We start from the raw sequence: 14192 nt of genomic DNA, 5'->3' as shown, positions 1-14192 counted from the left end.
GGGACAACTTCTGGGCTTCCATTCTCTCTTTGTACGGTGTGAGTTCCTGGGATTGGTGTTAGGTTTGGTGTGGCCCTTACTGGTGTCCTTTTGGAATGCTTAATTTAGTACTTAAATGACTTTGGTGGTGTGTCACAATCTCTGAGGCTGTTTGTGGTGAGTCATTCTTTTTGTGTTCTTCTTTTTAATTTTTGTGTGTATGTTGCTGGGGACTGAACTCAGATAGGACCTAGCACACCCTAGGCAAGTGTTCTACCACTGAACTACATCCCCAGTCCTTCTTTCCTTTTGTAGTGTGATGTCATTGAACTGTCTAGACTGTCCTTGAACTTGCTGTCTTCTTGTCTCTTCCCCTAGTTGCTTGGATTATAAAAGTCGCCATTACACTTGACTGGTGTTATATAACTTAATAGATAATGTTTGACAGATAAAATTTATGAGGGATTCACACACAAATTTAATAAAATGTCTATTTTCCTGAAACCACACAGGAGTTTAGTTTGTAAAACCCTTAAGAATTGTTATTACTTGTCACCATATTGTAAATTTGACCCTCTACCCACCTCTCCAACCCCCTGGCCCCTGAGACAGAGTTTCTCTGTGTAGCCCTAGCTGTCCTGGAACTGTTCTACCCCCACAGCACATGTTTCCTCAGCACATTGCTCAGTTTACCCAACAGTACCAGTAGCAGGAAGACTCCGGGATGGATGGATGGATGGATGGATATGTATGTATGTATGTATGTATGTATGTATCAGGCTAGATACCTGCTTCTGCCTCCCATGTGCTGGGATTAAAGGTATGCATTACCTCTGCTCAGCTATTGATCCTCCATTTTCTAAGACTACTTTTAATTAGAAGCAAATGGGTTACAATGTAAGTATTGTGTTTTGTTTACAAACTTCCTAGGGTCTGAGACTGTAGCTCAGTGGTGGAGCACTTGCCTAGTAGTAGGTATAGAACCTGGGTTTGATCCCCACTGCAAGTACACCAACAAAATAAGCAAACTGTTTGGTCGGGTTGGGTTCTTAGAGATGTATAGAATCTTTCAGTTTATAAAGTGCACCTTTAGAGGATAGTCTGAGTAGAGCCTTGACTCCTTCAGCACACTGTTTGAATTTATCTTTTTCTCTAAGAACACATGGATTAGATAATCCACCATTCAGCATACAGCCGTACAACTATAGACCCAGGGGCTTGTGGGTTTCTGGTTAAAGCCAGTGCCCTTACTTCCTTAGCCTGGTGTTCTCTGAAAAGAGCAAGTGCCCCCATCAGGCTCACTGTGAAGAGAAGTCTTTCATTCAATAGCCCAGTTAGGTAGCACATGCTTGTTATCCATGCAATTGGGAAATGGAGGCAGGAGGACCAGGTCGAGGCCAACAGCGAGTTTGAGGCCAATTTGGGCTACATGGGAACTTATATTATTTTTTTAAAAAGAAGAATGTTCAGTTTGTTTTTGACATTTGAGCATTTTCAGGACAAATGTTATGAATTGCAAACAAAATTGTAAATGTTTGTGGCAGTTAAAAATACTAAATCATCAGGGCTGGAGAGATCAGTGGTTGAGAGTGTACACTACCATTGCAGAGGCCCTGGTTCCCAGCACCCACACAGGCAGCAAGAACTGCTTGTGACTCCAGTCTTAGGGGATCTGACACCCTCTGGTCCTCACGGGTTCCTGCACACACACGGTGTACCTAAATTTAGGAAAATTCAACACAAAGGCATTAAATCCTGCATCAGGATAGGTAGTGACACTTTTATTTTGAGATTTTATTCCTGGTAGAACATAGTTCCTTTTGAGTCATTTAAAACAAGGGATGCTGGGCTTGTCACTACTCCTTGCATGTACAGAACTGTCTAACATGCATCTTTTTGTGTGTTTATAATACATATGATTTTAAAGTAGAAAATACTTGTGTTTTTGTGTGGCAGGTCTTGCATGTGATAGTTGCTGTTCTTAGTGCCTCTTTTGTCTTCAGAGATGTAATTCAGGTTGCTTCAGTTCTTTGTTCTTGTAGGCATCTTCTTGCCTCTCCAACATGTCAGCTATCTGTTCTAGCAATGCAAGTGTTTGCTATTGAGAAATATATGTCAGTAATTTAAATATATGTGTTTACCTGTTTATTTATTTGTTTGTTTATTTGTTTATTTATTGGTTTTTCGAGACAGGGCTTCTCTGTGTACTCCTGGCTGCCCTGGAACTCACTCTGTAGACCAAGCTGGCCTTGAACTCAGAAATCTGCCTGCCTCTGCCTCCCAAGTGCTGGGATTAAAGGTGTGCGCCACCACGCCCGGTTAACTGTGTCCTTTTTAAAACTAGCATCTGTTGGGTTGTAAAAATTATAGTGTTGAGGGGACATCATAGCAAATGGTTGAAATAGATGAATAAATTTAGAAGCATCGTTGTAGATTTCTCTGTTCTCAAACTTACCTTGTGTGTGACATTTACAGGGCTGTTGTGGAGACGATAGTGGTCTCATGGAGGTAGAGGGCGCTCACCCACCCCGGACGATGAGTCTTAACGCTGCAGAGTTAAAACAGCTCCTACAGAGCAAAGAAGAGAGTCCAGAGAGTCTGTTCCTTGAACTAGAGAAGCTTGTTTTGGTAAAAAGAAACCTAGAAAACATAGTAATGAATCAGTGCTCCTTCTCAGGGTGGCTGACCCCACCTTTCTGTGGTGACCGCTTGAATGAGGGACCCTCAGCTGGGGAACTCTTTGGATCAATGATGTGGAGTGCACTTCTCCGTCATGGCATGAGTCTCAGGAGTAAACAGAGGGAGGAGTTGTGTGTGAACTGTTTACTTTTGAGTGCAGGATGCCTCTGCTGCCACCGTTTAGAGATAAAATGACAAGCGGCTTTGATGTCTTACTTAATATGTTCACTGTTAAGTTGGTGACTGGATGCTGTTCCAGAGTTGTAGTGTATACTTCCACCTCTTTGGCTCCCGTCAGTAGATAAGGCTTAAGTGCTATGGTTTTCTTTGTTGGCACCCTCTCATTGCTTGTGCTGTGTCTAGGAACATTCTAAAGATGATGACAGTCTGGAGTCTTTGCTGGATAATGTAATTGGACTGAAGCAGATGCTGGAGTCATCTGGTGAGCCTTTGCCTCTCAGTGACCAAGATGTAGAGCCTGTACTGTCAGCTCCAGAGTCTCTCCAGAATTTATTTAACAACAGGTAAAATGACCAGGATTTGAGTTTAAATAGAGTACATTTAAAGAATGGCTGCTAGAGTCTAGATTGGGTCAGCCAAGTGTTTGTTTTTAAAGAAATAGTAAAAATCCCAAAGTCTGCACATTATCTACAGCCTCTTTCATATTTTATAGTTTTGTTTGTTTCTTTTTGCTTTTTAAGAAAAACTTTAAAAATGTACATCTATGCCTGGCATATAGCCTAAATAAAAACAGGCTGGCAGACCAAGGTTGACTGACCCAAGCTTTGAGAACATATAACTTCTTTTTTGTGGTTGTTCCTTTGAAAATAGGATTTCATATAGATTAGGCTGGCTTAGAATTTGTGATTCTCCTGCCTAAGCCTTCTGACTACTAGAATGGTGGGTGTGAGCTGTGATACTGAACTGAGGGTATCTCTCTCTTGACCTTTAGAGTATTGTAGCCTTATTGACCATCTAACATGACACAATTAGTTTCTGTATTTAGAAAATTTATATATTAGCAGTTTCTATTCAAATTGGTACAGTGCTATCAACCTGCATTTTTGGAAATAAATCCAGGCTCTGTTTGATTTACGGAGAGCCACAAGCCTATTAGAGTTGGATGTTTTTTTCCTTACACAATACATTCTCACGGCAGCTTCTCCTGCTTCCTTTCTCAAGGCACTCCTCCCAGTTCCTTTACAACTTCCCCTCTTCTGAGATTCACAGCATCCCCTCCTTGGCCAAAAAAAGAACAGGCCTCCCAGGGACATTAGCCAGATATGCCACAGCAATATACAGTAAGGCCAGGCACAAGCCCTTACATCAGGCTGAGGGAGGCAATCCAGTAGGAGGAAAAGGAAAAGGGTCCCAAAAGCAGTCAAAAGAGTCAGGACACCCACACTCCTACTGTCAGGAGCCCCCCACACCCCAAACAACAAGCCAGCAACCATAACATGGATGCACAGGATGTAGGGCAGACCCATGGAGGCTCTTCTGTGATTGCTGCTTCAGTCCCTGTGAGCCCCCACGAGCCCTGCTTAGTTGTTTTTGGAGGGGCTCTGCAGACTGCACTCTTCCAGTTTCCTCTCTTTCTCTGGCCCCCACAATTTCTCTTTCCTCTTTTCCCTGGGGTTCCATGAGCTTCAAGGGGACAGACCCACTGGAAACCTCCACTCTGGGCATTCTTTCCACTTAATGTTTGGCTCTGGGTCTCCGTATTTGCTCCCATCAGCTGCCAGAGGCAGCCTCTCTGAAGACTAGACCAGGCCCCGAGCTGCAGGTGCAGCAGATCATTAGGAGTCATTTCATTGGTCTCTCCCCAGCCCCACCAAATTCAGGTTTGTTTTCTGAATCTTTGGCTTTTAAGGATACCTGATTCTTGAATAGCTTTTTGAATGATTAAGGGCTAATCCTGTTAATACTCTGGAGGATAATAATTTTAATTATTTTACTTAGATAAGATACTTTATTTTGAGATTCTGCTTTTGACCAGATACTTTTTCCATATTCTAGGACTGCATATGTGTTGGCTGATGTCATGGACGATCAGTTGAAATCTATGTGGTTTACTCCATTTCAGGCTGAAGAGATCGATACAGACTTGGATTTGGTATAAAAGATTTTATTACTTATCTTTAGAAAAAGTTGATATTTCTGTTGGCTTCTTTGTATGTTGATAACATTCTAACAGTTTATGTACTGTACACTTAAGGTCCATTTGAGGACAAATTCATGTTATCTCTATGACAGTCTCCCACTTTATTGAAATCTAGAACTCATCACTTTGATACTATTCATTTCATTTCGTTGATCTAGTTAGTAGTTTGTATTTTGAGATTATGATGAGGGAAACATTACATTGTTACGCATGCCCTCTGGAGCACAGAAAACATTTCTGATCAGACTGTTGGTCTGCACTGTATTCCAGGGGAGGAATGGCGTGGCCTCTGCCCTGGGGCAGTAGTTGATGTTCGTAAGCATAGTGCTGCAAAGGTTCATTAGTGTAAATGCAGGCTGTTGTGTTCTTCTCAGAGCTGTGGTGCTGCAGGTGATGCTAGCCACATCGTACTGTACCCGTGTATTACCTATTTCCTTTATCAAAGAAATCTATTGGGTATATTCCCTGTCCAAAGGGTACTAGTGTTTATCATGAAACGGAAACTGAAAGCATGGGCTCCTTTGTATTTAAGATGTGTTTTGTGTATTGAGAGCTGCTTTTCCTTTAAGGAAAACACACACACACACAAACACAAACACACACACAGTATAACTAACCTTGAATTAAAGAATTGATTTTTACTATAAACTTTTTAGTGATTCATTAGAACTGTGCTGTCCAGTAAACTCTGTACTCTATGCTTTTCTTTCTTTGGTACAGTAGCGAGTAGCTTTGTGTAACTCTTGGAAAATTAAAATTTAGGCAGTGTGACTGAAACACTGAATTTTGGTTAGGCATGGTGGCCTATACCTCTAATCTCAGTCCTAGGAAGGCCAAGGCGGGAGAATATCTGTGAGCTCAAGGCCAGTCTAATCTACATAGTGAGTTCCAAGCTTGCCAGGGCTATATGTGATAAGAACCTCTCTCTTAAAAATAAGCACAGAATTTTATTATGATTGGGTCTTACCTACTGTTATTTTAAATACTCCCACATGGGAGTTGGAGAGATGGCTCAACAGCCGAGTACTTGATGCTCTTGTAGAGGATTTACCTTTAGTTCCTAGCACTTACATAGCAGCTCACAACTACTGGTACCTTCAGTTCTCGGGAATCTGATGCCCGCATGTGACCTCTCTGGGTATCAGGCACGTACATACTCACAGGCAAAACTTTCATACAGATAGAGTAAAAATAAATAAACCAGCCGGGAGTGGTTGCGCACGCCTTTAATCCCAGCACTCGGGAGGTAGAGGCAGGCAGATTTCTGAGTTCGAGGCCAGCCTGGTCTACAAAGTGAGTTCCAGGACAACCAGGGCTATACAGAGAAACCCTGTCTCGAAAAACCGAAGAAAGAAAGAAAGGAAGGAAGGAAGAAAGAAAGAAGCAACCTCACATGTAGTTGACAGTATAATTTGTGAGAGGTTGTTCATTTTCAGCTGAGAGTGGTGCTCACACTTGAAATTCTAGCACTAAAGTGACAGAATTGCTACAAATTTGAAGCCAGTCTGGGCCACTAGTCCTTCCTAGGCCACACTGAGCTACAGACAAAGAGCTTGACAAAAATAAAAATAAAACATGACAAAACCTGAGCTTTCCTTTTGCGGGGGTATGGAGAATCTTCAAGACAGTTTCTCTGTGTATCTCTGGCTATCCTGGAACTTGCTATATAGACTAGGGTAGCCTTGAACTCAGAGATCTGTCTGGCTCTGCCTCCTGAGTGCTCAGATTAAAGGTGTGAACCAATACTGCTCAGCTAAGCTCTCTTTTTAAAGTAAGCTTAAACAGGACTCTCTCACAGTGATAACTGTGACCATGGTTTAGAGAAATTTTAGACCTTGTAAGTAGCTTTCTCGTTTCTCTGACATTATACATAGGTTAGAATGTCATGAAATGCGTCAAGCTTTTGGGAGTCTGCAGCACATAACGCTTTTCTAATGAGTGTGGCCGATCACACAAGGTGGCCATTGCATTGTCTCCACGTTATTGTTAATGTTCTTTGGGTATTCTGTTTTTTATTTATATAGTGTAATCCTGAGTTTCCTGTCACATAGCTGTTCCCTAGATTTGCAGACCTGCAGCTTTCCTGAGGAGGAATGCCACGAAATCGTTAGTTGAATTCCCAGGGCTTTCTGTATTTGTTAATACCAATGATGTGACTTCCTGAAAAGTTAGAGGTAGATTTAGAATCAAATTACCATGAAAGTGAAAAGGAATTTGTAGGTAATGGCAGTTTCTGTAGTGAAAGTTACACAAACTTTACTATGTTCTCTCTTATTTTTATGACTGCAGGTAAAGGTTGACTTAATTGAGCTTTCAGAAAAGTGCTGCAGTGACTTTGATTTGCATTCAGAACTGGAGCGCTCGTTTCTGTCAGAACCATCATCTCCAGGAAGAACCAAGACTACTAAGGGATTTAAACTCGGGAAGCATAAGCACGAGACATTCATAACTTCCAGGTAAAATTCCTTCTACTGATGATCGTAGTTTACAATAAACACCTAATTGTAAACCCCTCTCCCTTTTGAGACAAGAGCCTCTATTATGTAGCTCTGACTATCTTGGACTGTTTAGACCAGGCTAACCTCAAGCTCACAGAGATCTGCCTGCCTCTGCCTCCCAAATTCTGAGATTAAAAGTTTGTGTCATCTTGAATGGCATAAGAATAATAATGTTTAAAATGAATAATTTCAGGAAGTGACTGGTGTATGCTATTGGTCTTTTTTTGCTGTTGTTGCTGGGGTTTGAACCCAGGGCACTTGTAAGTCCTTGTGTTGGTCTTTCATTGATCAAGAAACAGACTGGTTTGTTTAAAAATATTGTTAGTCTTGCTGGTTCATGCCTTTTTGTTGGTTCATGCCTTTAATCCCAGCACTCAGGAGGCAGGGGCAGGTAGATCTCTGAGTTCCAGGACAGCCAGGACTACATAGACAAACCCTGTCTCAAAACAACAACAAAAATATTGTTAGTCTTATCAATAAACAAGCACACGATTTTTAGCTAGTTTGTTATATTATCACAGAAAGTAATATTACTGGGACAGTTCCTGTCGCGGAGTGCCATTCCATTTTTAGTATTGTAAAGGTGAACTATGACATTTTCATTGGAAATCTGAAAGAGAACAATTTTCTCATAGAGTGCTTTTGTCTTAACAGTGGAAAATCTGAATACATTGAACCTGCCAAACGAGCTCATGTTGTGCCACCACCTAGAGGCCGGGGCCGGGGAGGATTTGGACAGGGCATACGGCCCCATGATATTTTCCGTCAGAGAAAGCAGAACACGAGCAGGCCACCATCTATGCATGTGGATGACTTTGTTGCAGCTGAAAGTAAAGAAGTGGTCCCTCAAGATGGAATACCCCCGCCAAAACGGCCGCTCAAAGTCTCACAGAAGATCTCCTCTCGTGGTGGATTTTCAGGCAACCGAGGAGGACGGGGTGCTTTTCATAGTCAGAACAGGTTTTTCACACCACCTGCTTCGAAAGGTAAGTGCCTCTGTATGTTTTCTAATGGGCCGGAGTGATGGAGTAGTAAACACGTGGCCCAGATAGAATGGGCTCAGGGACTTCTCTCTCCCTCCAGTTAAGCTGCCTCTGTGGCTCCTTTTGATGTGTTGTACTTTTAGTTATGAGGGCTCCTTCCTTCCTGCCTTTTTCCTTTTTCCTTTTTTTTTTAAAAAAGATTAATTATTTTATGTATATGAGTACACTGTAGCTGTCTTCAGATGCACCAGAAGAAGGCATTGATCAGATGGTTGTGAGCCACCATGTGATTGTTGGGATTTGAACTTAGGACCTCTAGAAGAGCAGTCAGTGCTCTTAACTGCTGAGCCATCTCTTCAGGCCCTTTCTTAACTATTTTCCTTTTTACATAGAGGGAGAAAACTTGTTTTTGAGGCAGTGTCTCACAATGTACCCTTGACTGGTCTGAATCTCACTATGTAGTTCAGGTTCCAGCTGCCTATGCCTCCCGAGTCCTAGGGTTAAAGATGTGCACTACCATACCAACTTGAAGAAAATTTTAATGTATTTTATTTGTGTGGGTATTTTGCTTGTTTGTGGTCTATACACTACATGTGTGCCTATTGCCCAGTGAGGTCAGAAGAGGGCATTGGATCCTTGAAGCTGGAGTTAAGACAGGTGTGAACTACATGTAGGTGCTGGGAATTAAACCCTGTCCTCTGGAGGGCAGCTTGAGCCATCTCTCTAGCTCTCACAGTGACAATTTTATATATCCCTCCTGAGCAACATGTGTTATTTTCACAATTACACCTCTCAGCACAGTCTTGTTGCTCTCTATAGTTGGCCTCTTGCTTCTCTTACCTATTTTTTTTTTTTATCTTTCATGGTTTCCACTCATTAGTGGTATGTATGGGTATATGTGTGCAGATGAAGGCAAAGGTATATATGGGTGCTAGAGGTCGGTTGATACTTGTTTTCTTCAAATGCTCTCCACCTTAGATACTCATACTGAACCTTTCGCTTTACCCCAGGCATGTTGATTCAGCTAGACTAGCTAGCCGGCATGGGACAGGGGTGCATGCATACCCTGTCACTGCCTCTCACGTGCTGGCATCACAAGTAGGCCACCTATGCTTGCCCAACATTCCTCTGTGTGTGTGTGTGTGTGTGTGTGTGTTACGGCAGTTCCTCATGCTTTTGTAGCTTGCTCTTTCCCCTCTGTGCTGTCCCCATTGCTCTCTGCATTCTCTTTCAGAGACGGGTTGTTGCTATGTAGTTCAATAACTGCTGCCTTCCTCTTGCTGGTGCTGACCTTGCAAAGTGCTGGGCATGCACAGGTGTATATGGTTTATATCTTTTTCTTCTTCTTAAAATCCAGTTTTATTTGTGTATGTGTCTATACACATGTGCATACATGTATGTGTGTGCTTACAGAGTCTATAGACGAGGCAGGCATTGGATCCCTTAGAACTGCAGTTAAGGGCATTCATGAGCTGCAGTTAAGGGCATTCATGAGCTGCCTAATACGGGTGCTGGTATTTGAATCTGGTCTTCATGATTGAACAGTAAGTGCTTTAACTACTGAGTAATCTCTCCATCCCCTATTTTCTTTTAAATGTTGTATTTAATTTATTTTAAATTGTTTGAAGACACTGAATATACTTACAGATAGTGCTCCTTTGTTGTTATTGTTTTACTTTGTTTTTATATGAAGTGTTGCTGTATAGCAAGATTCATCCCAAATTTGTGATCCTCCTGCTTCAGAAAATACTGGAATTGTAGGCATATGTCTCTACACTGGTTTCAGAGATAATCAGTCCCTCCCCCTCCCCCCACTGTCTTCTTCCCTTACCTTTGTACTCTATTTCACACACACTATATTTCATTTGAAACAGGGTCTTATGTACTCCTTATGTGTTGTATGTACTGAGGCAGGCTTAAATTCACTATGTAGTCAAGGAAATCTTGTCTTCTTTATGTCATGAGTGCTGGGGTGACAGGCATGTCCCATCCCAACCCAGCCAGAAATGGTTCTTCACTGGTAAACTGCTGACGTCTTTTCATACCTGCTGAGTTAGGAAGGTGAATGAACGGGACTTAGTTTGCCATTAATACAATCATGTACACAGAAGGGCGTCAGGATCTGTGCTTAGGACTTTGTTGTGGAGTTCTTGAGAACCCACTTTTACAGAACCATGGCAGTCTGGTGCTGTAGTCACCCTGCACTTAACCACTGTGTGATGCTGCTCAAGGTAGAGGTGGTCGGCTTCTGCTGTATCATCACCCTTGAAGATTAACAAGAGCCTGTCAGACACATTGATCGAGTTGGCTAGTGGGGGTGATGTGAGTAGCCTGTAGCCTCCACTCTCAGGAGTTGGAAGGCAGACAGACCGCAGGTTTGAGGCTGGTCTGGCTCTTACACGGCAAGACCCTTATTCAGAAATCCCCCAAACAAGGGAAGCAACTCAAGTGTGAAATCAGTTGATTGTGTTCTTTGTGTTTAGGAAACTACAGTCGTCGGGAAGGAACCAGAGGCTCCAGTTGGAGTGCTCAGAACACTCCTCGAGGAAATTATAATGAAAGCCGAGGGGGGCAGAGCAACTTTAACAGGGGTCCTCTTCCACCATTACGGCCGCTTAGTTCTACAGGTACGCGTCCTTCTTTTCAGATTGTGAAGGTCATTGCCTTTTGTTCTGGGAGAGACTTACTTTAGCATGTAGACTTATTTTGAAGTTAGGCTTATACCAGGGACTGGAACTTAACTGCCAGTGTAATCTGAAATGTCTCGTGATAATGGGCCATATTTATAAAAACAAACCAGTTGCTATGGTGTCTTTTGAATTGCAAAGTGTTTTGATAGCAAAAGTAGCATCATATAGTGGCTACTGTTCTATACAGTACTGTATAAGCATAGAATCTTTTTTTCTACATTACTATCTCAAGTTTAGGATTCTTGTCAGACAGCTTTGGTTTTAAATGGGCGTTCTGAAAATATGCTCCTTTTTTAAAAAATGGGCGTTCTGAAAATATGTTCCGTTTTTAAAAAAATGTGCAGAGAGAGAGAGAGAGTGTGAGAGAGAGTGAGTTCGTGTGTGTGTGTGTTTAGGGCAGAAGAAGACACAAGATTTCCTGGAACTGGAGTTACCCGACACATACAGTCCTCTGAAAAAGCAGCCCATGCTCTTATCACAGAGCTATCTCTGCAGCTCTAAAATAAGTTTTATTTGGGATATAATTCTCATAAGTCACAGCTCACCTGTTTAAAAGTATAAGCACTATATAACAGGCAAGGAGAAGATGTTTGAACTAAAAGTGGTCTTGTTTTTTCTTTTCTAGGTTACCGCCCTAGTCCCCGGGATCGAGCTTCTAGAGGCCGCGGGGGCCTGGGACCATCCTGGGCTAGTACAAATAGCGGCAGTGGAGGCTCGAGAGGAAAGTTTGTTAGTGGAGGCAGTGGTAGAGGTCGTCATGTACGGTCCTTTACTCGATAGATGGCAACACCCCAAGTAAATGGACATTTCATGAGGACAAAAACAAACAGACCTTGAAGGACCAATTTAGACTTAGCAGTTATATCTGGATACATCTGAGAGAATATTTTTATCTGAAGAAAGCAGATTTTGTTTGATACTTAACGAGATTTCAATAAAAATCCAAACTTTGTATGTATGTTTGTATATATTTTTCCCATTTTATATGGTATTTATTTAGAAAGTTTCTAGGTAGAAAGATAAAAACTAAATAATTTTTTTTTGTATTTCTCTTGCTTATACTATAGATATTTCCAAACTTTCTCAGCCTGTGACACCCTTTAGTGTGTCTCGGGAATTTTTTCACAGTGTCCCTAGGCCAAAAACAAACTTGATACTTTTGTTTATTAAACAGTTAGGGTCCAAGCAACTGAAGACTTTCCACCATCATCACCACTAGTAACTGGACACCGCTCAAGGCCTCACTCACCCTTGGAAACAGCAGCCTTCCCTGTCCGGGTTTCCTGAGCAGTACTGTTTATCAAACTGCTGAATGGTCGTTACAAATGTGTGCTGTCCTGGAAAGTCACCCAGAGTTACCCAGTGCTGAAAATGGGAACTACCTCAATTCGTAGTTTGTGTGGTGCCCAGCAGATGTCGCTGTTTCCTCAGAAGTTTAAAGCACTCATGCTTATTTACTAAGGTGCCCACCACACAGTTTAGTAATCATTGCTGTACCAGAAGGAGCGAAACACTTCTTTATGTTAGAAGTACAGGCTTTGCTGCAAGCTTGGACCTACGGATGCTATTTTATTATAGAGTTACTTAAAGCCGAAAAGTTGGCTTATCGTAATACGGTTATTTTGGGAATCAGAAGCATCTACTTTATATTCAGAAATAAAACTTATAACTTTGACCAAGGAGCCATATTTCCCCTAAGGTATGTCTTAATTCATTGAGCCTATATAAATGGCATAAAATATAGAGTTCTCTTAAACAAAAATAAGTGTATGAGTCTCATTCCATCCTAACAGCCTCTATTTTGGGGAATCACTTGAGTGCATTTAATATATGTTTATTAGGAAAAAAGGCCTTGAAAAGTTCAGCCTTAGAATTGAGGGTTTAGCTGATTGATAGAAGTACTTGCCTAGCATGTGTGATTAACTACTAGCAATGTTTCTGAGTGTGTGTATGTGCATATGTCTCTGTGCGTGTGTGTGCGTGCGTGTGCGTGCGTGTGTGTGTGTGTGTGTGTGTGTGTGTGTGTGTGTGTGTGTACATGCATGTGTGTGAGTGAGCATGCGCATGTGCGCACATACACGTGCATGGAAAGTTCAGATGGAAGGATTCTGATGTTTAAGTACAAGGTGATGAAAATCTTCCTACTAGTCTGGAACAACCCAAGCTCTTAGTCTGCTCAGGCTGCTGTAACATAGCAAAATAGACTGGATGGCTTATGTAAGAAAAAAATCTCACAGTTCCATTGGTCAGGCATTCGGTAAAACCAGGTTCTGGTGAGGCACTCCTTGTAGACTTTTCACATGCTCTTTCTGTAGTTGAGGAGAGACAGTGTAAGGAGTTTGCCAGCCTGGGTTTTGAATCATATTTCTACACCATCTGAATCAAGTACCTTAGCTTTCCCCCCACCCCTGTAGCACCAGGACATTACCTCTTTTGCTGGGCTGTAGAGTGATACATCTGTAAGGGGTCTTGACTTCTTTTGGGAGGGGGGTGGTTCGAGACAGGGTTTCTCTGTGTAGCCTTGGCTGTCCTGGAACTCCCTTTGTAGACCAGGCTGGCCTCGAACTCAGGAATCCACCTGCCTCTGCCTCCCGAGTGCTGGGATTAAAGGCGTGCGCCACCACGCCCGGCTGGGTCTTGACTTCTTATTTATTTGAGCCTTGCTTTTAAGAAGCTTTCAGTTCGTATCAGTTTGCATCTGTACTATGATGACTAGTGTTGTCCATTTGATAGAATTTAGAGTCATGGGAGGTGGGTCTCTGGACAAGCTGGATAAGGGATAACTTTAATTCATTACACTGCAATGGTAATACTAGTCTATCATGGTTGGCACAGTTCCCTGGGTGAGATCCTGGACTACAAAAGTGAAGAAAGAAGATAAACACTAGCAGGCTACTTAGAACTTAAACAGAATCAATTCACCATAGAAATACAATTCCAAACACCTAATATTGTGATTTGTCATTTTAAAATGAGTAAGTTAAAGGGTTAGGGTTACAAGTACATTTAGATCTGTGTATAACTGTATTTCTTCAAAAATGAGTGGTTGTGTGTGTACTTTGGTGCCGTGAATGTCTATTTGCACTAGACATTTCAATGGTGGTGTTTGATAGTTAGAAATTAGAACTGCAGAATATCTTTGGGGACAAAGTGTATTTCATCTGTAGCACAAATAGAGGATAGGATCATTTGTATTCATTTC

General features: G+C 41.9%; 1 protein-coding gene across 2 annotated transcripts in view; it reads left to right on the top strand.

Annotated features, from left to right (window-relative positions):
• Window positions 1–11944, top strand: part of Virma (vir like m6A methyltransferase associated) — a 64869-nt gene extending 52925 nt beyond the window's left edge. The window contains exons 18-24 of one of the 2 annotated variants that reach the window (XM_021159733.3): window positions 2455–2607; window positions 3022–3182; window positions 4675–4771; window positions 7109–7275; window positions 7972–8303; window positions 10784–10927; window positions 11616–11944. In XM_021159733.3, the coding sequence (XP_021015392.1) occupies window positions 2455–2607; window positions 3022–3182; window positions 4675–4771; window positions 7109–7275; window positions 7972–8303; window positions 10784–10927; window positions 11616–11770 (1209 nt within the window). In that variant the 3' untranslated portion in view covers window positions 11771–11944. The remainder of the gene's footprint in view (window positions 1–2454; window positions 2608–3021; window positions 3183–4674; window positions 4772–7108; window positions 7276–7971; window positions 8304–10783; window positions 10928–11615) is intronic. The other variant, XM_085839498.1, reaches the window with a different exon arrangement.
• Window positions 11945–14192: the final 2248 nt, after the last annotated feature.

Source organism: Mus caroli, unplaced genomic scaffold (genome assembly GCF_978045245.1).
Source record: "Mus caroli unplaced genomic scaffold, Mus_caroli_1 scaffold_6, whole genome shotgun sequence".
Taxonomy (NCBI): Eukaryota; Metazoa; Chordata; class Mammalia; order Rodentia; family Muridae; genus Mus; species Mus caroli.
Note: the sequence above shows the minus strand (reverse complement) of the source record. Positions and strands in the feature narration are given on the sequence as shown.